General features: G+C 48.0%; 1 protein-coding gene across 1 annotated transcript; it reads right to left on the bottom strand.

The window, feature by feature from the left end:
• Positions 1–5,298: 5,298 nt before the first annotated feature.
• On the bottom strand, positions 5,299–20,606 carry DMAC2 (distal membrane arm assembly complex 2). Its single transcript, XM_033158408.1, has 6 exons — positions 20,522–20,606; positions 15,740–15,930; positions 14,310–14,390; positions 11,596–11,723; positions 10,925–11,087; positions 5,299–5,854 (listed from the first exon to the last, which is right to left on the bottom strand). Exons 1-6 carry the CDS (start codon positions 20,558–20,560, stop codon positions 5,635–5,637), a joined length of 822 nt encoding a protein of 273 aa, XP_033014299.1. The 5' UTR covers positions 20,561–20,606; the 3' UTR covers positions 5,299–5,634.
• Positions 20,607–26,406: the final 5,800 nt, after the last annotated feature.

Consider the following 26,406-nt stretch of genomic DNA (forward strand, 5'->3'; position numbering starts at 1 on the left):
TTGCAACTGAAGGGGGGCGTGGAGCGCACCAGCGGTTAAAAATAAAATAGTGTGACAATACTGCGCCTGTTTGTTCCATAAGAGGCAACTGGAGTTAGCAGCTTCCGAAGGGAAGCTGCTGGGATGCTGGGGGGGGGGGAGCAGACCTCAAGTTGGGCAGAGAGGGACATAAGTTTCCCCCTCATTTATGGCGGCCTTGTTGACACGCAGAGGGTTGTAGCCTCCGGCTAAGGGCTTGTCCATGCTGTCGTTTAATGAGGATAGAGAACTTCTTGTGACTCGCCTTTGCTCTATTGCCTGCCTCTGTCTGGATTTTCTCATACCAAGGCTACTCTGAAAAGGGAGAGGCGTAGGCAGGAGGAAACCCAGACTGAAGGAGGGGAGAGTGTGGACAGCAGAATTAATGGAGGTACTGAAAGCTTGCTCTCCACAAGGCTAGGCCACCCCCCCCCCATGTTTATGCAGGCCCAGACTTGCCAAAGTCCGAGTTCAGGGTCTAGCTCAGTTGGCAGAGCACGAGACTCTTAATCTCAGGGTCGTGGGTTCGAGTCCCGTGTTGGGCAAAATATTTCTGTATCGCAGGGGGTTGCACTAGATGACTCTCAGGGTCCCTTGCAAGCATGGGAGCCAACTCCCAGGGGCCGTAGAGGCTTCAGCTCCCACAGTAGAAGATTTGAGGGGGCTGGGCCCCCACAAAGTTGATGGGCATTCCCATTCAAATGGTGTGGGTGCACTGCTCCATGCGATCGATTATGTGGGGCGAGGGCAACAATATTTTGTTATTCAAGTTGGCACCCCTGCTTCCAAGTTTACAATTCTATGATTCTGCGACCGGGCACGGGGAAAGCTGGGTTTTCGTCAGGGTCCCCAGGAGGCCTCCGAGGCCAAACCCAAGACCCGGAGATGAAGCAAGCGAGAAACCACATTAGACATTCTGTTCTGCTACTACCGACGTCACTCTCAATCACATTTCTCAGCCCTCTCCGGGCCTTTTACAATGGATCCATTGGGTCATTAATGGCCCATGGCAAACAGGAAACAAGAGACTAAAGACACAGAGAGAGCAAGAGAGGCCCGGGCTGAAATTTAATTTAAATGCTCTAATGGCTTTTCATGGGAGGGAGGGAGAAGTTGGCCATTGTGGATTAATAATCACAAGTAAGAAACAAACGCAGGAAGCCAATGGGAATGGACTTTTTTTCCCTGACAAATACTGGAAAACCAAGGGTGTTGCACACACACGATGCACACTACTGTATTTCTGGTGCAGCACAGTGAGGAACAGAAGGCAACAGATGATACACACACACACACACACACACACACACACACACACATGCCCGTCTTACCCATAGAGGCTAGTTCTGGAGGGCACGAGGCAAGAGTCCGGGGAACACCGAACGAGCGCGCTGAGTGAGCGAGGGTGTGTGCGCTGTTCCCACCGAGCGTCGGCTCAATTTTTTTCCCTTTTAGCCTGCGGGGCGGCAGAAGGCTAAAAAGGAAAAAACCGGGCCAACACTCGGCGGGAGCGGTGCATGCGCCCTTGCTCACTCGGCGCAGGCCTGCTTAGCTGGGAGGCGCCGCTTCCAGCCTCCACCTCTTCCCCCACCGGAGGAGTCGCCCTCCAGCCACTGCCCGCCTCCTCCAGCCCTTAAAAAAGGTTGGCAACTCTGGGAAGGTGGGTGGGGCGGCGCCGGAGGGATCTTTGCACCACGGCGCCGGATATGCTTAAGAGGGCCCTGCACACGGACACTGCCATGCTTCGCAGAGGCAATTAACTCCAGTGGCTGAGAGCCTGCGCAGGAAAGGATGGCAGCAGATCTTGCTTCTGGAAACTGCTAGGAGGAGCAGGCAATGCAAGGCGAGCTTCGCTATGTTAGGATGAGGAGGAGGCAAACCTCGGTTGAAGTAACTCGAGAACAGGAACCCTTTTCACCTCGGGCGCCGTATTCCCTTCCAGGGGCGGGGGGCCATGTCAGTGGTGGGTGGGGCCAGGGACAAAAGCAGGCGGGGCAAAAACAGGGGTGCACTGGGGTAACCTTTTGTAATATGGCGCCCTGTGTGAGGCCAAAATTTGGTGCCCCGAAATGGATCTCCTCAATTTTGCACCCCCTCAGCTCGGTGCCCAGGGGGTGGGGGGACTCCCTGCACCGTCCTAAACAGTTGACTTTTGACCTTTTTGCAGGAAGCTTAAAATAGTCAAGGGAAAATGCTGTGGACTGGCTGGACACAGAATAGAGGTGGGAGGAACCAGCTGGGGAACCCCCAAGGGAAGAAGGCGCAGAGCCCAGGGATTGGTGGTGGGACGATGACTGGTCAGAGGGAGAAGAGGGAGCAGACTGGGAAGAGGAGATGTCGGAAGTTGAAGAGGTAACAGGGTTTAGTGAGCTGGGAGAGTCTGTGGCAGAAAGCAGTCCAGAAGCAGAAGGAGAGGAGAGGTGGGCAAGAGGCAGAGATGAGACCGGCTGGTGAAGAAGCTAGGGTTTCTCCCCTAGCTGGTCTCCCAGGACCAGGAGAGGGCTGAAATGGGAGGATCAAAATCAGGCACATCGGCTTAGTCTCAGATTGCTTGGGAATGGCCTGGGGAGGAGACTTAGGCAGCTGAGGGAAGGCCTTCAGTCTCCACAAGTGCCACAAGACCTGGCGAGAAGAGTTCCTGTGCTCAGTAGGCCTAGCGTTTCTGCGCAGACTTTGATTCTCCTAATAGAGAGTTCACTTATCCCGTGTGATTTATTACTGACTCACTCCTGGCACAAAAACACTCGAGGAGAGTGCAGAGCAGGGCTGCTGGTGGTGGGGCGTATTTCACTCCTGAAGCCCGAGGTTCCCCGTTCTTGATTTAGAATTTGCAAAGTGCTTTCCTGGCAGCCGCACCGGAAGTTGGCAGGAAAGTCCAACGCCATCTGCTAGACCCCTGGCCTTCAATTGGCAGGTGGGTCACAGCAGGCAAAAGGTTCAGAAAAGGGGTTCCCAAATGCCTGCTCAGGTTAGAAGCCTCCCCTCCTCTTCAAGTGCTTTTGCAAGATTGGAACTGGAGAGCCAGTGTGGTGTAGTTGGTTAAGAGCGGTAGACTCGTAATCTGGTGAACCGGGTTCGCGTCTCCGCTCCTCCACATGCAGCTGCTGGGTGACCTTGGGCTAGTCACACATCTCTGAAGTCTCTCAGCCCCACTCACCTCACAGAGTGTTTGTTGTGGGGGAAGGAAGGGAAAGGAGAATGTTAGCCGCTTTGAGACTCCTTCGGGTAGTGATAAAGCGGGATATCAAATCCAAACTCTTCTTCTTCTTCTTCTGGACGTCCAAATGGTATACTTTGGCATCAAGCAGTCAAGTCGATACTTCTTTTATCCAAGAACCCTTTCAACACTGGAGTGTGTAAGGCCTGCTTTAAAAGATTTATAGAAAGCTCCCCTCTGCATTAAATCGTGAGGCATTTAGCCAACAGGGAGAAAGCACCTTCCCTGTCTGCAGCTGCTGCAACAGGACTCTTCCTGTGAGTGTGCAAGTCCCGCAGGCCTGCCGCCACCACAAGGCTTGTTCTTACTTGCAAAAATATTGCTGTGTTTTCGTCAACAGCCTGCCAACCGCACAGCTCAGGTGCTCACCATCTGAGGCTCTAAGGCCGAGTGCCATCAACAAGAGGCAAACTGGCAGACGTGCCGTAAGAGGGCAAATGGTGCCTCTGGCAACGGGTGCAAGCAACGGATTTGAGCGCAGTCAGAAAACAAACAAACCTGTGAGGATGAGCGGGACCAGCAAGCAAGGATGTGTACACATTGCTGCGCAGAAGGACAAAACAGGAATCAAAGTCCCTTTCTTCTTCTTCTTCTTCTTCTTCTTCTTCTTCTTCTTCTTCTTCTTCTTCGCCTCGCAAACTGTATTCCTGACACAGATACAACAAGGCCGTCTTCCAAAGCCAGTGGGAATGCCAGAGGGATGCCTGCGAGGCCACTTTCTGGACAGCTCCAGTTCATTTTGGACGCAGCCATGTTGCAGGACCCCCTTCCGATGCCAGAAAGGCTTAGATGAGCCTTCCTCTTCAAAGGCAGTCTACCTCTCAATGCCAGGTGCTGAGAGATGAAGGGGAAGGCCGGTTGCCTTTATTATGCTCTGCATTTTGGGGCAGGTTGGTCTGTTTAGAAACAGCATGCGATACTAAGTCAGCCTCTCGCCATCCCGGTGCCCACCAGACATTTCAGATCACAATAACACCATCTGTCCAAACCAGCACAACAGCTGTTGTCCAAAACACCTAGAACAGCACCAGTTGGAGAAGGATGCAATAGATCGATTAACTGAACTATTTGTTGCTAGGGGCCTGAAAGTTCAGGACACCCATGCTATTTTATACCTGTCAGGAAACCCCCCCTCCCCACGACAGGTAGCATCCCGGGAGAGGCTGCAGTACAGGGAACCACCCCCTTTGTTCACCAGTTTGTCATCCCCCTCCTCTGCAGGAAGCGACAATTCCTCCAGTGGGGAGGGGGAGTTAGAGGCAGGAAGTCGGCGCAGGGGCTGTGAAGAGATTGCAGAGCCTGAGCACCAAGGGGAGAGCGGGGAACAGGGACAGTTTCCCACGCTCCAAGTTCGCAGACAGGAAGGACGTGGAAGGGGGAGGCGGGGGTTCAGGATCCCGCGCCTCTTTTGCTGGACAAAGAACCGGAAGGGTTCATTCCTGAACTCTGCAGAGGGATGAGATGGACGTTTGAACTTTTGCTCCACTGTAAATATCTGCACAATAAAGAACTTAGTTTTAGAGGTTCTGAGTTTGGCCGATTTCTCATGAGCAACCACTGAACGTCCTTACAGCACCCAAAACTGCTTTCGTCCTAAGGGCAGATGGGGCTCGTCAACCTGGGAAGGTGGCCCATCTAGGAGAAGGGAAACTCTGGTCCTAACCCTTTGCCGCCTTGCAGGATATCTTTGGGAGAAGAAAAGGCTGCGGAGTAAACCCTACACAAATCTGAAGTTGTCCCTAAGGCGGTTGGATGGTGCCTGGTACGCCCCCTTCCGGCAACTCCTGCAGCCAAGCTGGTGCCCAACATCTTGCTCAGCTTTCCGTTGGACCGGCATCAGAGAGGCCGAGAGGGGGGTCTGGTCAACTGATCAGCCAGGACCTCCATCCACACTGCCCAAGCTTGAGCCCCAGGAAGGTCACTTCAGTGCTGCCAACACAGCCCTCTGACTTCACCCCCAGAGGCGCACTCCATTGTCTCACGAGACGACAACTCTGGTTCTGGTGTGCTCACCAAACTTTTTTTTAAAAAGGGAACGATAAAAGCTCAGAGGCACACACTGCCAGAATACGGAGGGTCTGTTTATTACGTGGAGGAACATAAGGAAGGTGAAATGACCGTAGCGCAGGCATTCTTTAGAACAGGGGTGGGGAAACTGTGTTGTTAGACTCCAAGTCCCATCATGCCTCAACACCAACCAAGCTGGCCGGGGCTGATGGGAGTTGGAGTCCAGCAGCACCTGGAGGGCTACAGATTCCCCACCCCTGCTTTGGAGAAACCACGTCTTTTGTTGTCTTTGTGTTGCCTGGTTGCAAAGAGGGACCAGAGAAATTTGGGGGAACGCTCCGATCTGCTTGGGGTGGTGGGGGCAAGAGTCTCTGAGACGCGGCCCTCCCCATTCAAATGGAGACTTCTCTATTTTTCTGGCTTCCAGCACCTCCCTGGTGCTCCTTGTCTATTTCGCCTCCGCGTTTGTCAGAGTCCAAGGGCAGGTCCACCCCCTCGGGGCAGTCCATCCCCACAATGTGACACTGAGGCAGCATTTCCTCCAGCAGGATCCGGACCAATTCTTTGTGGCGGACGGAGGGCAGGTCGGAGACATCCAAGAACCTGAGATTCCTGAAAGGACAAGGAAGGGAGAGTTCCTTAGCCATTTCCATTGCACTCCTGGCCTCCTGCCCATGTGTAATGCTCGTGGCTGTGATCCCTTCGCGCATTTTTACCAACAGAGAGCAAAAAAAAAAGCAGGGAGGGATTTCGGCAGAGTTGCAAGTGTTTACTCGACGGTAGATTAAACACCCAAGGCCTTAATGGATTAATCAGGGGGGGATTTTAATGAGCGCTCCGGTGTGCGGCCAATTAATCAATTGCAGCAATCAGTTAACCGCGTCCTGCTCGAGTAAAACAGTGCCCCCAATTAACTGAGCCAAATACTAATTTAGCCTTTATGAAAACTAATCTTGGCCTTTATGCAAGACGGCAAACGTAATCTTAGAACAGAATGGCAAGGCCTCCTCTAAGCCGTGACACAAACACATAGTGTCTCAATGCAAGGACGCTGTTTCTTTTAAAATACGGGTGCAGAAGTTCTGACCCATGATTGAATGGTTTGTTTCACGGTTCACCATAGGCTGGGTGGAGGGGTTACGTCGGGGATAAACCCCTTTATGATACTGCATCCTTGAATATCCTTCAGTGTGATTTCAACAAAGTTATGTGTTTTGGGTTTTTTAAAATTTTTTATTTTGCTATTGTGTTTTTACTTGGGTTGGAAGCCACTTCAGGACTTTCTGCAGTGAGAAGAGAAATATACCGCATTTTTTCGCGCCATAAGACGCACCTGAACATAAGACGCACCTAGTTTTTAAGAGGAGGAAAGGGGGAAAGCCCTGCTTTTTTTGAGTATCAGCTGAAAGTGGTGCAGCTTTTTTTGCAAAGGGAAAAGCCCTGCTTTTTGAGGATCAGCTGAAAGTGGTGCAGCTTTTTTTTTTGAAAAGGGAAAAGCCCTGTTTTTTTGAGTATCAGCTGAAAGTGGTGCAGCTTTTTTTTGCAAAGGGAAAAGCCCTGCTTTTTGAGGATCAGCTGAAAGTGGTGCAGCTTTCTTTGCAAAGGGAAAAGCCCCGTTCTTAGGGGGTTTAACTCACAGTTCTGCAGCTTCTAGTCCTACAGCCATTTCTACAGTTTTCAGACAGATAATCTAATCAGCCAGTCACATGTCACTGGGGAAACAAACAGCCTCTCTCTGCATTCAACAATGGAGGCCCAGGCAAGGGGGTGGGGCTGGAAAGGGAGCCTTATCTCTCTCCGATCACTTGCTGAACAGCTGTTCAGCGGCTTCCGTTCAACACCCCCTTCTCTCTTTGTAAAAAAAAGAGCACGATCTGCTTTTGGCCCCTAGGCAATTTGGCTCCAGGGACCATGCATTCGCTCCATAAGACGCACAGACATTTCCCCTTACTTTTAAGGAGGGAAAAAGTGCGTCTTATGGAGCGAAAAATACGGTAGATTTCGTAAACAGAAGCTTAAACTAGGGACTCGCACCCAGGGACTGAATACAGAACCCCTTGAGATGCTTCCTGGGTTGTGACGGGTCTTCCACCAGAGTTGCTCCATCGCTCCTCCTCAGGTGATTGTTCATTAGCTGGAATAAGTCTTTTGAGTGCCTCTCATTTGGCTGGATGGACAGGGGCGTTGCAGAAATGTCTGTTTTGTACATGGCTGGAATGTAGCCCTGTTGTGCAAAGGTAAAAGCCACATCTGTTGCCCTGGCCACTTTTTTGCCTCTGCCCCCTCCCATAAGGACACGTGTCCACTGGGCTGAGAAAGAACCGCCCACTCCCATGTTCTCTCCAGGGAAGTTCGCCTGGCGCCTTCATTATACACTTTTAAAACGTTCCTTTTCAACCAGGCCTTTGGTTGATCTGATTTACATCCTATGCCCTTTTAAAATGTGTTTTTTGGGGGGTGGGCTGGGCTATTGAATTGTTGTTTTTATTTTTATTATGTATTTTGTGGTTTTATATCTTGATTTTATTCTGTGAACTGCCCTGAGACCCCTGGGTATAGGACAATATATAAATTCAAGTAACAACAACAACAGTCCTGTTTTTAATCTGCAGGGCTTCAGGTTAACTTACATGACCACCCCCATGCATTTTTTTTAGCCTGCTTTGTGTTTACTTTGATTATATATATATATTTAATATGTTTTTGTATTTCCTACTGTATCACTTATTTGGTTCTTGTAAATCACTTTGGGACTTACGAGCAACGCACAAATTCAACAAACCAGATCGGCTAGCTTTCTGGAGTATTACTAAAACAGAGAATTATGAAGGGTGCGAAGGTACAGTGCCTCTGAATGTGGAGGTTCCATTTAGCCCTCGGCAGGTTGGCTGCTCCATAAATGTTGCTTAATCCTTTTATAAATAAATAAACAAATATACACCCAAGCTGGTGGAATTTTAGTGGCAGGGAATTCCATAAGCTAATGGCAGGTTGTGTGGAGAAACATTTCCTTTTCTCGGTCCTGATGTTCCTGCCATTCAACATCACGGGGCAGTCCTGAACAACCGAAAGGGGAAATCACCTTTGGAAAACTGGCGACACTGTGGGTGCCAGAAAGCCGAAAGGAACAGCTCATCTGCAACGACCACACCCTGTCCTGACTCAGGGTTGCAAATCAAGGAGATGCTCCATGACCTGAACCTCTTCCAGATTGTCCTGATTCCACAGTTGCCTCTGCCTGACTCATGGAAAAACTGGAGAGGCGGTAAGATCCCGACACTAGCAGAATGGAGATGTAAATTAATAGAATTTGTTGAAATGGCCAAACTGACAGCTAACATCAGGGGCCGCTCAAATCAAGATTTAATCAAAGAGTGGGAAGGGCTGAAAGGTTACATGGAGAAGTAGTGCTCTGAATTAAAATTGTGGTAGCATGAGGTGTGAAAGCGCATGGGAAAAGAAAGACAGAAAGCGATCCGAAGTTAAAAATAGACGTATTTAAAAACAATGCAACTGGAAAGGTAACAATAACTGGAATTATCAGATATGAGATCACAGATGGGCGAGGGGAAGCAGAGGGGGGAGTAGGAGGGAGGGGAAATATATATGGTATACGAAAAAGATAGATCATGATGAAATATGTGTGAATTCTGGAACTCTTATTTGGAGTATGTAACACTTTATTTGTTGTTATTTATGTCTGGAAATAAAAAAAAGAAAAGAAGAAGAAGTGCTTCCCTCGCCTTTCGGTCCACGTGGTTTAGATCGGGGACAGGCAAACCTTCCAAACGCTTCTGGACTACAACTCCCATCGTCCTTTGCAACTCTTGGGAACCGTAGTCCAGCAACTTCTGGAAGGCCACAGGTTCTCCATCTGTAAGAACAGCCTGCAGGATCAGGCCAGGGGGCCCATCTAGTCCAGCCTCCTGTTCTCACAGGGGCCAACCAGGAAACCCCCAAGCAGTACTCAAAACACAGCAGCCCCCTTCCCCTCCTGTGGTTTCCGGTAACTGGTATCCAGCAAACATTGCTGCCTCCAGCTGCGGAGGCAGAGCCCAGACATCAGACTTCAAATACGAATGTGCTTCCGCAAACTCAGAGTAATGGATTAAAACTGGTACACATGAAAAACAACTCTGTGTGTGTGTGTGTTTCGTGTGTACCAGTTTTAATCCATTACTCTGCGGAAGCACGTTTGGCGCTGAAAGCTTGCGAGGGGTATAAATAATAAATTATTATTATTATTATTATAGGAAGGCTTTGGATCGTAGTTGTCTAAATATACTCCTGCCTTTAGCTGCTCAAGTCACCTTTTGCACTTAATCTGAAGGGTGATGGCTGAGCTGTACCTCCATAGCTGGGAACCCCAGGAGGGGAAGAGAGCTCCTGTGTTCGAGGCGGGCTTGGTGCTTTCCCACCGGAGGCCCTGGTCGGCCCCTGTGAGACCAGGAGGCAGGACTAGGTGGGTCCCTGGCCTGATCCCGCAGGCTCTTCTTATGGATGGAGAACACAAAGGGAGAAGCAAACTACAATTATTTCAGCTGCTCGAGCCACATCAGACCAGAGGAGGGGAACTTCTGAACAACAGGCCAAATTCGTCCCACCAGGCTGCTTTCCTCAAAAGGTGCCCACTGCTCCCACAGCTGTCCTCATATCCACTTCTCCCCTTACTATCCTACTGGGTTTTCATAACTTGTGGCTTGTTTATCTCGAAACCCAGATTTGTTAGTGGGGGAAATAAACCATAAGTCTGGACTGGTCATTATGACAAACCGGACCATGGCTTGTTTCCCAGCAGTAACAGGAGTGTGTGCTTGTGTGTGTGTTTGTGTGTGTGTGTGTGTGTGTGTGTGTGTGTGTGTGTGTGAGAGAGAGAGAGAGAGAGAGAGAGAGAGAGAGAGAGAGAGAGAGAGAGAGAAGTGCTTGCAAGTCAATTTTGGGAGCAGTGCACTAGCACATCAAGCCATCATTTATTTTAACTAAGGATTCTTGAGATTATTGTGAGCCAGGCCATTGCCTGCCGGAGCACTTAGGCTACAACCTGCTCTTTCTCGCTCCGGGCAAGGCAAATGAGGTGATGGCAAGGCTTTCAAGTTTCACAGCTTGTCTCTCTGGCAGGTTAGCATAGAGCTGCCATTGCCAACCAGGTGCCCCACCCCCAACCAGGTGCACTACAACTGCCATCAGCCCCAGCCATAGACTGGCACAGAGGAAGTCTGCAAATCCACTGCGTCTGAATTTTTGGGGAAGTGGTTTTTGGGGCTGCTGTGATGGCCTCCGGCACTTTACAAATGTGCCAGTACAAGCCCCTCTGTCACGGGGCAGGGGTCAGCTTCTCCTGTTGAACTGCAGCCTGAAGGGGGAGAAGGTGTTGTGTCTCCAACTGCAGCTGATCAGCTTTCGAGGACACGGAAGAGAAGGCACTGATGAGCACCAACTGGCTTCAGCCTTCTTAAACACAGCTCTCAGCAGCAGCCAGGGCCTGGAAACAACGCCTGTGGTTCCTGGCCCTAACTTGCTGCTTCCTGCTCTCCATTTGACCCTTGGCTCTGTGATCATCTGCGTTCCCTGACCTCTGATTTTGTACGTGGATTCTGCTCTCAGGCAAGAGTTCCCCAGAGACTCCTAGCCCCTGCTCACTAGGCAACGGGACTCAGAGCCCCTCGACTGACTGGTACTCACTCGAGCTGGTGGAGGCAGGCCAGCCCCCTCTCAGTGACCTGCGGGCATCCAGCCAGCGAAAGCTCCTCCAGGGTATCTGCGAAGTTGTGAAGGCGGCTCAGACTCCAGTCGTCGATGTAGGGGCACCTGCTGAGGTACAGCTGCTTCAGGTTTCTTTGGTTGACTGCGTGAGGGAAGGCGGGATGGAAAAGCAGGTTTGTAAACTGGCTGTGGCCAGTCTTCAAATCGCAGAGCTGGAAGGGACCCCTAGGGTCATCCAGCCCAACCCACTGCAATGCCTGCCGGCGTGTAACGTGGTCCAGACAGGTGTGTGTCCAGTGCTAAAAAGAGATACAAATCAGAACTCTGCAACCCTGTTATTATGATGTATTTATTTATTTATACCAGGGGTCGGCAAGCTTTTTAGGGGGTGGGCAGGTTCACCACACCACAAACCTCCTGGTGGGCCGGAGTGTGTGTGAGCGCGCATGCACACACGGCAGAGGGGGCTTCTCTCTCTCCCCTCCTCTCTCCCCCAGCCCCTCCCGTCCCCCTGCCTACCTAGGGTGCTGCTGTGGGGCTAGGAGGACGGATACATTTGAACCCAGACCCTACACCTGCCTATTCCTACAGCAAGCACGACACAGGTCCGTCCACCTGAAAGCCCTCTGAAAAGCACGTCGTCTTATTACCCAGGTTATCCAGGCCGTCGTAGTTGATGATGGAGCCGCTGAGGTTGGCTCCTTCCAAGCAGGCGTCTTTATCTTGTAGGAAAACCAAGCCGCCCGTCTTGTCCTCCCATTCCGTTGAGCCCCGGAGCCTAAAACAAAAACCACATTGCTTTGACACAACCCGTTCTTGCAGGTGGTTCTTTCACGGGTCAGCTTCAGCAAAAGGCAGGAAGCAGATGGCGTGCGTGTGCGTGCAAGGGGTGCAAAACTGGCAAGATTATTCAGATTTCAGAATCTGGCTTTTTCTCTCTACGGAATTCGTAAGACCGTTCTTAGGTTGGGACACTTACTGTAACAGGTTCTAACTTTGAGAGAAGCTCAGAGAATGATGGGAAGGGGGAAAGGGCCTTTTCTGGTCCCCATTATAGCATGATCTACCCCAGGCACCCCCAAACCCGGACCTCCAGATGTTCTGGGACTACAACTCCCATCATCCCTAGCTAACAGGACCAGTTGTCAGGGATGATGGGAACTGTAGTCTCAAAACATCTGGAGGGCTGAGTTTGGGGATGCCTGCTCTACCCAGTGATGTCTACCTGGCTCCTTGGCAGGTAAAGGTAAAGGGTAAAGGGACCCCTGACCATTAGGTCCACTCGTGTCCGACTCTGGGGTTGCGGCGCTCATCTCGCTTTACTGGCTGAGGGAGCCGATGTACAACATCCGGGTCATGTGGCCAGCAGGACTAAGCCACTTCTGGCGAACCAGAGCAGCGCACAGAAACGCCGCTTACCTTCCCGCCGGAGTGGTACCTATTTATCTACTTGCACTTTGACGTGCTTTTGAACTGCTAGGTGGGCAGGAGCTGGGACCGAGCAACGGGAGCTCACCCTGTCGTGGGGATTCGAACCGCCAACCTCCTGATCAGCAAGCCCTTGGCTCTGTGGTAGCACCAGGTAAAAACTTAACCTTTTTTCAGAGGTCTTTGACGGCCTTAGGCAATACGGTTTGCTGTTACAGCTATGGAGGCATCCTTTGTGCATTTTTTTTTTAATCGCACGTGTTTTTACGCAAATATGCTTCTACTGCAACATATTTTTACCAGTTAATATCCAACTGAAGCCAGAACTCTTTCTATTAGGGCTAATGGAAATACAATTAGAAAAGGATTATGGACAATTACTCCAATTTATGACTAATGTGGCGAGACTACTACACGCGAAAAGATGGAAAGACGCAGCCTTACCCACTATAGAGGAATGGCTGATAAAATTATTGGACTTGGCTGAGATGGCTAAGCTAACATGTTTAATTAGAGAAAAATCACTACTAACATTTGTTAAGGATTGAAAATCTCTTAGGACTTTCTGCCTGAAAGAGAAAATGAAGTTGTAATATCTGGATTTTAAGATTGAAAAAAAAATACTGGTTTATAGAAGAGATCTTAAAGAGGTTGGATCTTAAAGAATGAAAATCATATGTAGATGCAGAGAGTCAGAACTCCTTTTTTCTACTGTATCTTTCATTAGTTTTTTGTTTCTTTTCCTTTTCTCTTGCTTTCTCTTCTTTAGATTTCTCATTTTCTTATACTTTCTTCTTTCTGACTTTGCTCTTTTCTTATCTCTGTTTTATCTCAGCATATTATATAAAAATATACTTTACAATGCATATGTATTTCTGCATAACTCTGAATAAGTACCAATAAATAAAATTTATTCATTGGTAAATTTATTGAAAAAAGAAAAGGGGGCAACGTATTTTTACCTATGCTTTGAAATACATTGTACGTATTTTTGTGTAACAAGAAACAAACAGGCGCTGCAAACAATAGCTACGTCTGTTTAAAAGGCTTTTCTCTCTCCTTTCCTGAGGGGTTTCTAGAGGTGGTTTAAAATCCATGAGTGACTGGGGTCAACAAAATGGCTCCCAGAGAAAACTAAGGAAAAAAGTATAAAATACTCAGCAGTGACAATCCCTGAAACGAGATGGAGATGTAGTAAAGATATAACCCAAACTTAACTCAACGCAACTCCAAAAAATTGGGGTGAGGGCCCCTAAACAACTAAGTGGAATTAATCATGTTTTTGTAGCATCTTGTCACAGGAGCCCGTGCGGCTTCGTTTTTTCAAAGTAATGAGTTTTGCTATCAAAATTGTTTAGGTTAGCTAACCTGAGTTCAACTAACATGAAATAGTTTGGGAGGATTCTCCCCCTACTGCTCTTTATTCTTTTGGTTTGACTTCCGTAGCTTTCTGTAGTTTCTATAATTAATTTCCCTCTGAGGAAACAGACTCTATCCAGTGAAACGAGGAAGAGCCGGCATCTCGTTAGGGTTTTTGTTATGAGGGTTTTCATTTGAGTTGTATATATTTTTGTCTAATTCCACTTAGTTGTTTAGGGGCCCTCACCCCAATTTTTTGGAGTTGAGTTAAGTTTGGGTTATATCTTTACTACATCTCCATCTCGTTTCAGGGATTGTCACGGCTGAGTATTTTATACTTTTTCCCTTGGTTATTATATCCCGTGACTGTCTTTCTGTTTTTTTCCCAGAGAAAACTGGCAGAACAAGCCACCCTCCCAATTTTATTCTAGCTGCCTTGGGCTATAAAACCGGAAAGAACATCAAAGAAAACGCCAAAAGGGAATCTATAGAGGCCCTCAGGGGATCAAGAGTCTTTGAGAAGATCCTCAGGTAACTCCCACAATGCAATGCTTTGCCCGGAGCACGTTTGACATACCTAATACTTCCCTTCAAAGCCAGGACAAAGACGGCAGCTGCGATATTTTCCCCGAAACAGTTCTTCGCCTGGATGTTGTATCTGAGGGTCAAGTTGGGACACATTAGTCATTCAAATCACTTGCAACCAGCTCTTTGTCGTTCACCCGATCCCACAGCGAGAAACATTAAAGCAGGGCATTGAAACAAAACAAACAATCGTGGCCTAAAGCGGTAGGCAGCTCACTTTATGACGCTCATTTTTCAGTCACTTTTTTCCTTTCCAACTTCCGTCTCCATCTTCCTCCGCACTGAGCTCTCCAAGGGCAGCACTGAGACGTAAGCCGGGTCGGAAAATCTGATACATAAGCTAGGCGCCAAATGGCTCCTTAAACCAGGGTTACAGCTGCCAAAACAGAACCCCTGGTTGCCATTCTGGGGCCAGGGGGCTCGAGAGCCGTATTTTTTCAATACAGTACGACTTTTTGGTTCCCGAAATCCATTCTGATTGTGCAGCTGAAGAAGTATCACGGGTAGAATTCTACAGGATGAATTGCTAGTGTGTGAAAACAGTCCAGATCCAAGGAACCCCCGGACTACAACTCCCATCATCCCTTCCCTTTGGCCATGTCGGCTGGGGCTGGTGGGAGTTGGGAGCCCAGCAATGCCCAGAGGGTCACCTCTGGTGTAGAAACTGTTGGAAGAAATGGACGTGGAGGAAGGGGTTAATTTCACCCCATGTAGGAGGTAAGGCAACATGTGCAAGGTCAGCGAAGCCAGTTGCTATACAGGCGGCACTGGAGCGTTGCCATAAGTGATTAAGGCATGTCAGCTCATTAGTCAGTCAGTGAGTCTGTCTGTGAGCTGGAGTCTGTGACGCCTTAAATTGCTGGAGCAATATCCCGCTTTATCACTACCCGAAGGAGTCTCAAAGCGGCTCACATTCTCCTTTCCCTCCCTCCCCCACAACAAACCCTCTGTGAGGTGAGTGGGGCTGAGAGACTTCAGAGAAGTGTGACTAGCCCAAGGTCACCCAGCAGCTGCATGTGGAGGAGCGGAGACGCGAACCCGGTTCACCAGATTACGAGTCTACCGCTCTTAACCACTACACCACACTGGCTCTCACAGAAATACTTTGTGCTTGTATATATCTGTACATTTGCACGGAGGTTGTGTTCCGGGGCCAAAAATGGTGCACGCATCTGTGGTCACACGTGCCTTGAATGTGTGTAAGTGGGGAGTTACCTGTATCTGAATCTGCAAAGCCTATAAGCTGTATCAGCATCCGGAACTGTATTACTGAAGCCTTATTTTCTGCAGCAGTAAAGTGTCCTGGACCTCAAGCTGCCTCTGTGTGGTGATTGGAACTGGGGACAGCTTCTGCTACGTGGGTCTCTCACCTGACTTTCCCAACAGAAACGTTCCTGAAAAACACGAGGCAGGGGCATATACCTGTTCTTCCTTTGTGCGTTCCATATCCTTATCCTCTTGCCAAAGTCTACAATGGTTTCGATGTCATAGAAGCGGTCGCAGAGGTACTGGAGAAACTTGCTTTTCACGGGACCTGGAGTAGGGAAAGTTGATTTGCTCCTATACCGGAGGCTAGTGTAACACAATGAGACGAAGCCTCTGCTGTGCTGGAACTGGAGAAAGAACAAACCAGGGGTAGGGGTGGGGGAGAGAGAGAGTTATTTGGAAAGGAAGACACATTTTGTCGAGTTACAGGTAGGTAGCCATGTTGGTCTGCCATAGTCAAAACAAAATAAAATAAAAAATTCCTTCCAGTAGCACCTTAGAGACCAACCAAGTTTGTTCTTGGTATGAGCTTTCGTGTGCATGCACACTTCTTCAGATACATTTTGTCGAAATATTGCAGTTTCCTTGTCTCATTCCTTCTTGCATCTACAACGGGAGTTTGGAAATGTAACGTGACCATTTCCCACATTAACACAATAAATCCTTTTTAGGGCACCGTTCTTCCACTTTTCCAGGTCCAGCCACTTGTTAACTCATTCTGCAATATAACTCTCCCACATAATTTTTGGCACTTATATATTCTGCTCTATATATGCTGGTTGGTTCCAACTCCCATCTAGGGCTGAGCGATATGTGGTTTTCAACATCGCAATATATCACCAGCTAAACATTGTGATATACAGTGGTACCTCTGGTTACGAACTTAATTCGTTCTGGAGGTCCGTTCTTAACCTGAAACCGTTCTCAACCGGAGGTACTTTAGCTAATGGAGCCTCCCGCTGCCGCCGGGGTGCAATTTCTGTTCTCATCCTGAGGTAAAGTTCTTAACCCGAGGTACTACTTCCGGGTTAGCGGAGTCTGTAACCCGAGGTATTTGTAAAACAAACAAACGAAAAACCAGCGAAACAATAACACTCCCCTTCCCACACTTTTAAAAAGTTGTAGAATATTAATCAGCCAAAGATTATTTATATGTTTATACGCATTAATAATAGTCCGCCCTTCCCCCTTTTTTGTTCCAACAGTTTTTTGGGAACTGACTGCTTTTAACGAGGGGGCTGGTGCCGTGCCCCCTTTTTTGTAACCATTTGTATAGTTTTAATAGATTTTATAGATTACATATATGTATTTACGCTTACTTCTATCAATGTTCAACTGTTTTTCAATGAGTGGATTTTCCTCCTTATATTTTAGTGGTTCTTATTTTTATATGCAGGCTGCCTTGAGTCCCATCAGGGTGAAAAGGCAGGGTATGTATGTATGTATAAATAAATAAATAAATTTGGTCTGATCCAGCAGGGCTGTTGTGTTCTTAAGCACTTGCTAGTCTCCAATCTATTTAGATCTGCTGTCCTCTCTCTCTCTCTCTCTCTCTTATCCTTTCTTTGCCTCCTTCTAAACCAGGGGTAGGCAACCTAAGACCCGTGGGCTGGATGCGGCCCAATCGCCTTCTCAATCCGGCCCACAGACGGTGCGGGAATCAGCATGTTTTTACATAAGTAGAATGTGTCCTTTTATTTAAAATGCATCTCTGGGTTGTTTGTGGGGCATAGGAATTTGTTCATTCCCCCCCCAAAAAAAAAGTCCGGCCCCCCACAAGGTCTGTGGGACGGTGGACCAGCCCACAGCTGAAAAAGGTTGCTGACCACTGTTCTACACCCACCCATAGAAATACACCACAATTCCCATTTTATATGCACAACCAACAGTTGGTCCTCCTGGTGAGCTCATCTTGTTTCACCAGGATCCAGATCTGGAGCTCTTACATCCAGATCTGTCAAACTAGGGTTGCTAAACTGGCCAGAGTAAAAAAAATAATAATAAAAGAACTGTGTGGCAAGCAAACATCCCCATCTGCTAATTTCTGCAGACAACACACTGCTCATAAGAGACAAAACCCAGGAAGGAATTGGCAATCCCATCCGCAATCCAAGGTGCCAAACAGATATATTAAGGGCTCAGTTGCTCTCAAGCAGAGAAACAGGAAAGAAAATGTCAAAGAGGGAAACCAACAGACCACATTTCTTCCCAGCCCGTCTAGCTGACAACCTAATCAATCACAAGCCAGGGAAAATAAAAGCCCTGTTTACAAGTTGCCCTCTGGCACCGCAGCAGGGCTGACTGCATCCGCTTCAAAAAATCTCAGACTAGTTAAGCAATTAGGATGTTGCGTTATGAATCACCAGGGGGGCGGGGGGCGGATTGCACAGCAGCAGTTTCAGAGTTACCTCTCACACTTTCTTCCTGGCCAGCCATAAGAACGGAAGAGAAGCACAACATGCAGTCCATCTAGGTTAATGTTCTCTTTTTAACAGCAAGCAACCAGATTCCTCTGGATATTTGCAGAGATGAGACCTCTGCTGTGCTGCTGAGGTGCTCTCCCCGCTGCCACTTTGCACAGTGAGCAAGGGAAGTCTCCTGTTCACATCTCCCCTCATGAACTCACTTCAACAATCCGCTATAGTCCTCTTCAGACATTTCAGGTGAACTCAAAATATGGGGAGTGGGCAGGAACGTGCACACAAACCTTACAACCAACCACACACCTAAATTTTGTTTTGGCTCCGCTTCTGTTGGCACTTACTACCTGAGTTTGCCATTAGAGGTAGCAATATTTTGATTTAACCAATTAATTACACATAGAGGATTAGCAGCACAAGCTTAACGCTGTCTACTCAGATGCAAGCTCCATAAAATTCAACCGGGCTTACTCTCAGCTAAATGTGATTAGGCTGCAATCCTAACTGTGCCTTCCTGGGAGCAAGCCCCACTAAATTCAGCAGGGTTTACAATGGAGTAGACATGGCCAGGACTGAGCTATAAACCCTTTTAATTAGGGCACAACCCTGGGTAAGGTCAGAAATCCAGCAGGTGACTGGTTTCCTGGCAAGGAGACAACAGTGAAGGCAAAAACTCCTTCTACACTTTTTCTGTCTTCCACACAGTTACTAACAGCACAAGAGCCCTGCCAGGCAGAAACAGCAACCCAACATTATAAAATTACATATTACGAATGCTGTGCAGAATAGAATAGCCAAAACACAGAAGCAGCATCTTTTCTTGATGTATAGCACCACCAGCTGGTCGCACAGCAAACACTGCTTTTGGAATCCACATTAATGAAAACAAGTGCAAACCCAGGGAGCTGTAGGTGTTTCAGTTTAGCCAAAACAAAAAAAGACTAGACACTCATGGACTCGGCTACTCAGAAACCAATACACATTTCTCTATTACTGTATATGAGCAACTGACTCCATGAATGACTGTAGAGGAGAGAGGAAGGGAAAGAGCAGCATCAGCTAAGGAACCCTTTTTGCTGGGATGGGAGAATGTGCTGCTGACATCTTCCTAGCAAGGCTCCTGTGCTTTTAGCAGTAAGAGGTGTCAGGCAAAAAAGCAACAGGTGAAACTATCCCCAGCAGAGAAATGCAGTAATGGGGAAAGTTTCCAGCTACTAAATTATCTCTTTTGTTACAGCTGTTAAAAGCACAGCCGCTCTGGTATAGTAAGAAGTTGGCAACCAAGCTAACCAGTGTAGCTATGAGCACTCATCCTCTTCCCCCAGGAGATGCCGGTTCCCACTTTTTTATGTCTTGCTGCTGATTGTTGTTGTTGTTTAGTCGTGTCCAACTCTTTGTGACCCCATGGACCAGAGCACGCCAGGCACTCCTGCCTTCCACTGCCTCCCGCAGTTTGGTCAGACTCATGTTGGTAGCTTCGAGAACACTGTCCAACCATCTCATCCTCTGTCGTCCCCTTCTCCTTGTGCCCTCCATCTTTCCCAACATCAGGGTCTTTTCCAGGGAGTCTTCTCTTCTCATGAGGTGGCCAAAGTACTGGAGCCTCAGCTTCAGAGTCTGTCCTTCCAGTGAGCACTCAGGGCTGATTTCCTTCAGAATGGAGAGGTTTGATCTTCTTGGAGTCCATGGGACTCTCAAGAGTCTCCTCCAGCACCAGAATTAAAAAACATCAATTCTTCGGTAATCAGCCTTCTTTATGGTCCAGCTCTCACTTCCATACATCACTACTTGGAAACCCATAGCTTTAACTATACGGACCTTTGTCAGCAAGGTGATGTCTCTGCTTTTTAAGATGCTGTCTAGGTTTGCCATTGCTTTCCTCCCAAGAAGCAAGCATCTTTTAATTTTGTGACTGCTGTCACCATCTGCAGTAATCATGGATCCTAAGAAAGCAAAATCTCTCACTGCCTCCATTTCTTCCCCTTCTATTTGCAAGGAGGTGATGGGACCAGTGGCCATGATCTTAGTTTTTTTGATGTTGAGCTTCAGACCTTATTTTGCGCTCTCCTTTCACCCTCATTAAAAGGTTCTTTAATTCCTCCTCACTTTCTGCCATCAAGGTTGTGTCATCAGCATATCTAAGGCTGTTGATATTTCTTGCTGCTGATAAAGTCCTCCAAATGGAACCTTTGCTTGCGGAGAAATTCAACAGTAGGAATAAGCGCCCCTTGCTTAATTTCTGTCTGCCAAGTTGCTGCTAACGGCGCGGGCGAAGAGCCCGTAGAAAGGGTGACAACCGGGCAGAGCAGAGATTAGTCTGGGGGGGAAACATCCATTTCCCCAGCAGCCACATGGAAAGCAGCCACAATAGCACATTCTCTTCCCCACACCGGCCATCTGAAAGTAAACACTTCCTCGCTTCCGACTTCCCACCCCCGGTCCTTCCAGCTCCGCTGTTAATATGGCCAAGAGAAGATTGCCAAGGAAAAAAACCATGCACCTCCACCAGGTCACTTACCAACATGGGCGCAGCCATCTTGGACAAGTCATGTGACATTCGGTACGGGCACTTGAAGGAGGGCGGGAACGCCCCCTATTCTCCTGTTCCAATGCTACTGAGCATGCGCCGTATATTCTGGGCATGCTCAAAGGCGGCAAATGAAGTCTCCTGTCGATTTCTTGCCCTTAGCTGGAATTGGGTGTTTACTCTTATTAGTTCTCAAGGCGGAGAAGACGATATGGTGCAATCAGATAAAATTCATTTGACCAGGTGTTGAACGTGTAAAGACTTCTTCCCTGGTTGACAACAAGACAAGGTTTTACTGGCTTAGCCAGGATTTCATTCTTTTGACCAGGTGCCACGACAGGCTTTTTTTATCTAATTTCTGCAAGATCGTGGTGATTTAAATAAAGAATGAGGTTTTGAAACGTCTGCAAATGTCCAAAGGGATTGTTGTTAACAACGATTGTTTTAAAAGTGCCTCTTTGGAGCATTCTGCATGTGATCAGAGGCACTGTATTGGTGGAAACAAAATAAAAAATATATTTAAAAGTCCTTTTTATTTTTTATTTTGTTTTGACTATGGCAGACCAACACTGCTACCTACCTGTACCTGTATGGATGGGTGTAAGTTGGTGTAGAAGACATCCAGCACATGCTCACAAGCAAAACCTGCATTGAGTTTCTGGTTCCTCCAGGTCAGAGTGAGAAATACTATTACCATCCCCACCGTTTCCTCTATCTATCTATCTATCTATCTATCATTAATTTTTTTGTTTTAAAATTTAGAATGCTCATTTAAACATCCTCGAAATATCAATGACTTCCCTTCTCCTCTTACCATAGTTCATTTTGCACATCATAAATCCCTGCGTATCTTACAAAAACTAAACCATTCAGTATTCCGTTATTCCATCCTTCAAAACTTACTTACACTGTTGAATTTATCTTAATGCTGCCAACGTTTTCAGGTGTACACAATTTCCCAACATATACTCAATAATTTTCCAATCTTCTCTAAACGTATGTCCTTCTTGTTCACCTATTCTATATGTACCGTCCCCCACCATTTCCTTGCCCAGCTACTGTCTTAATAATAACTTTTCCTTAATACTTCCTTGTGTTCCACAGGAGGGTCAAACGAAGCATCCATCATTCTGCTTTCAAAAGCAGTAGGCAGATATCTCTGGGAAGCTTGCAATTAGGTTGTACAAAGAGACAACCACCTGCACTTGCATGTCATTTTCCACCATCTGTTCTGAGAGAGAGCAGGCCAAATCTGTAGGACACATTCAGAGCACTGTGAAGGCTTCCCTGAAAGAATCGTGTGGGAACTGTAGTTCGTTACGGGTGCTGAGAGTTGTTAGGAGACTCTACTTCCTCCCTCATAGAGCTACAATTATCACAGTCATTTATGAATACATCCCCCTGCAGGGAGCTCTGGGAACTGTAGTTCTCCTAACGAATCTCAGCACCCATAACAAACTACAGTTTCCAGGTTTTCCTGGGGAAAGCCCTGGTTGTTTAAAGTAGTATGTTAACTGCTCTAAATGTCTGGTGTGATCTGGCCTGTTTACCTGTATACTAATACAATACAGTACTGATCTTAACAATTTTTTTAGGTGCTCATACATAAATACCCTCAACAGAGAGGTGCAAGAGGTTTCTGCAGACTTAAGGGAACCCACGGAGGTCCGCAGAATTTTTTTATATATAGAAAAAAATCAAGGGGAGGGGAAGAGATCATTATTTCAGCCACTCTTACTGTGGGTACAGTCATGCGATACATTTCAAGTTGTTGTTGTTTAGTCGTTCAGTAGTGTCCGACTCTTTGTGACCGCATGGACCAGAGCACACCAGGCACTCTTGTCTTCCACTGCCTCCCGCAGTTTGGTCAAACTCATGTTAGAACACTGTCCAAGCATCTCGTCCTCTGTCGTCCCCTTCTCCTTGTGCCCTCCATCTTTCCCAACATCAGGGTCTTTTCTAGGGAGTCTTCTCTTCTCATGAGGTGGCCAAAGTACTGGAGCCTCAGCTTCAGGATCTGTCCTTCCAGTGAGCACTCAGGGCTGGTTTCCTTCAGAATGGATAGGTTTGATCTTCTTGCAGTCCATGGGACTCTCAGTACTCTCCTTCAGCACCAGAATTCAAAAGCATCAATTCTTCGGCGATCACTAGGACGTAATTTCAAAGAAGAAGAGTTTGGATTTGATACCCCGCTTTTCACTACCCAAAGGAGTCTCAAAGCGGCTAACATTCTCCTTTTCCCTTCTTCCCCCACAACAAACACTCTGTGAGGTGAGTGGGGCTGAGAGACTTCCGAGAAGTGTGACTAGCCCAAGGTCACCCAGCAGCTGCATGTGGAGGAGTGGAGACACGAACCCGGTTCCCCAGATTACGAGTCTACCGCTCTTAGCCACTAAATACATTGGCTTCCCCCAAAGAATCCTGGGAGTTTGCTGTAGTTTGTTAAGGGTGCTGAGAGTTGTTAGGAGACCCTTATTCCCCTGTTTCTAGAGTGGTTAGGAGTGGGGGGAGGGACTCCTAACAACACTTGGCAAACGACAGATCCCAGGATCCTTTGGGGGAAGCCATGGCAGTTTAAAGCGGTATCATAGTGCTTTAATTGTGTGCTGTGAATGTGGCCTGACCATTGGGTGTGTTGGTGGGATAAAAAAGATCAGGTGAGGAGAGAATGGAAGCACTCCATAATGCAGGCATCAGCAATTTTTTCCAGCCGTGAGCCGGTCCACTGTCCCTCAGACCTTGTGGGGGGCCGGACTATTTTTTTTTTGGGGGGGAGAACAAATTCGTATGCCCCACAAATAACCCAGAGGTGCATTTTAAATTTAAAATACAACGACATTCTACTCATGTAAAACCAGGCAGGCCCCACAAATAACCCAGAGATGCATTTTAAATAAAAGGACACATTCTACTCATGTAAAAAACACACTGATTCCCAGACCGTCCGCGGGCCAAATTTATCAGGCTATTGGGCCGAATCTGGCCCCCGGGCCTTGGTTTGCCTACCCATGTCATAATGTAATGACTAACAGTCGTCGAGACTCGCGCCCTCTATGAGTCTACCTTGACCTTAAAAGCAAACATCTCTATCTAGCCCTCTGGCCATCATCACATCCTGTGGCAGGGAATTCCTTTCAGTTAATTATATGTGATGATTCTGTTACTTCCTTCTCCTCTCTCTCTCTCTGTGTACAGTATCTGTGTGTTCTGGATTGTGAGGGAGTGTCCTGCGCTCTCACCGCCAAGTGCCCTGACAGGACTTTATGTTCCTTGTGGGGCAGAAAGAGAAAACAAGGGCGTATGAATAGGTTCCGTCACCCGCTGCACCCCGGACTTTGCACTGACAGCCCGGCTGGCCGCTTGCAGAGCCGGGTGTGTATCTTCCAAGCCTCTCTTTCTCTTTCAGGTGGCATTTCTGGTGTCAGCTGCCGCTGTGGAATGCAAGGAGATAAAGAGCTTCAAAGATTCCCCCGAACCACTTAAGAAAGGATTTAATGGGTTGGGGGCTTTCAAGTTCCCATGTTTACCTGCTCAGGTGTCACACTCACCTGATCCCGCTTTGCATATTCTCCCAGAGCTGTGGTCTTGAGGAATAATCAGAAGCAGAACCAGCTATAGTCACATTCCTTTTGCTTCAACGCATTCACCCAGCACTCTCAAGCTTCCACCACCGCACCTAGGCAGCTTCCTGTCTACCTTGAAGGCATCTTCCGTCATTCCACCATCAAGATTTTATTTTATTTTTTTACATCTCTCCTTGATGACCTCCCTCTAAGGCGCACCAGGATGCAGGCCGACTTGAGGCTGGTAAGGTGAGCGAACGATGGGACAGGTTGGAACGGCCAACCCCAGTCGGCAAACAAGTAGACCTGTAGAACAGGCAGCTGGTAATCCTACCTGACATAGTTTTAACTGTTTAATTTCCCATAGATTAAAGAACCCTTAGGACAGGGGTCCTCAAACTAAGGCCCGGGGGCCGGATGCGGCCCAATCGCCTTCTAAATCCGGCCCGCAGGTGGTCTGGGAATCGGTGTGTTTTTACATGAGTAGATTGTGTCCTTTTATTTAAAATGCATCTCTGGGTTATTTGTGGGGCCTGCCTGGTGTTTTTACATGAGTGGAATATGTGCTTTTGTTTAAAATGCATCTCTGGGTTATTTGTGGGGCATAGGAATTTGTTCATATTTTTTTTTTCAAAATATAGTCCGGCCCCCCACAAGGTCTGAGGGACGGTGGACCGGCCCCTTAACTAACCAGGGTCTTTCCCACTTTCCAGGGAGAGCCCTGAACCAGGAGCAGAGAACCTCCCAATGGACACCTGGCCCTGGATCAACGAAGAGGAGTCTCCCTTCAAAGGCCTGCCCCCCTTGCCTAAAGTGTTTCGAGAGCCCAGCTTGCCTTCATTTTCTCTGCCTGGGGAAGGAGAGCAGGAAGCAGCCCAAGAGCTTGAGGGGGGCTGCCCTGGCCTCCAAGACAAGATCGCCTGGGTGCACGGTGAAATGGTGAGGCCCTCTTTAAGCCAGGAGATGTCCTTCAGGTGCTTGTTGGACCACAGCTCTTGGGCCATTGTCCATGATGGTCCTGCGCAAGAGCTTCCCATTGGCACCTGGGAGGCCACTGTTGAGAACAGGATGCTGGACTAGCTAGGGCACCGGTTCAACAGGCTGTTCTTATGTTCTTACGAGTTGGAGTCCAACAAGATCTAGAGCACACTGTGTTGTTGTTGTTGTTGTTGTTGTTGGAGTCCAACAAGATCTGGAGCACACTGTGTTGTTGTTGTTGTTGTTGTTGGAGTCCAACAAGATCTGGAGCACACTGTGTTGTTGTTGTTGTTGTTGTTAATAATAATAATAATAATAATAATAATAATAATAATAATAATAATAATTTATTATTTATACCCTGCCCATCTGGCTGGGTTTCCCCAGCCACTCTGGGCGGCTTCCAACAGAATATTAAAATACAATAGTCTATTAAACATTAAAAGCTTCCCTAAACAGGGCTGCCTTCATATGTCTTCTAAAAGTCTGGTAGTTGTTTTTCTCTTTGACATCTGGTGGGAGGGCGGTTCCACGGGGCGGGCGCCACTACTGAGAAGGCCCTCTGCCTGGTTCCCTGTATCTTGGCTTCTTGCAGCGAGGGAGCTGCCAGAAGGCCCTTGGAGCTGGACCTCAGTGTCCGGGCAGAACGATGGGGGTGGAGACGCTCCTTCAGGTATACAGGACCGAGGCTGTTGTTTATTAAATTTGTATACCGCCCTTCATCTGCAGATCACAGGGTGGTTCACAACATAAAAATACAAAAAATAAATAAATGAGAGAACAAACACAAACCAATAACCCCCCCCCCACACACACACACATTTGAAAGGCCACAAATAGTTACAAGGCCCAAGGCCTGGTTACAGAGGATTGTTTTCAACTGGCACCTAAGGATATGTAACGAAAGTGCCAGGTGAGACTCCCTGGGGAGAGATTCCACAAATGGGGAGCCACCACAGGAAAGGCCCCGTTCTCGTGTTGCCACCCTCCAGACCTCTCGGGCAGGAGGCACACGAAAAAGGGCCTCAGAGGATAATCTCAAGGTCCAGGTAGGTACATACGGAGACAGGCAGCCCTTGAGGTATCGTGGTCCTGAGCCATTTAAGGCTTTATAGGTCAAAACCAGCCCTTTGAATTCGGCCTGGAAACTAATGGGCAGCCAGTGCAGTCGGGCCAGGATCGGTGTAAACCGTCTTGCCTCGGTGAGAAACCTTGGCCAGTGGTGGACCTATATTTTTGGGGGCCCTGAAGCTTGAATTGTTATGGGGGGCCCTTCGCAACCAGCAACAAGGTCTGGGTCACCACCAGGGGGCGCCGCTGACTCTCAAACTTTGG

This window comes from Lacerta agilis, chromosome 8 (assembly GCF_009819535.1).
Source record: "Lacerta agilis isolate rLacAgi1 chromosome 8, rLacAgi1.pri, whole genome shotgun sequence".
Lineage (NCBI taxonomy): Eukaryota > Metazoa > Chordata > Lepidosauria > Squamata > Lacertidae > Lacerta > Lacerta agilis.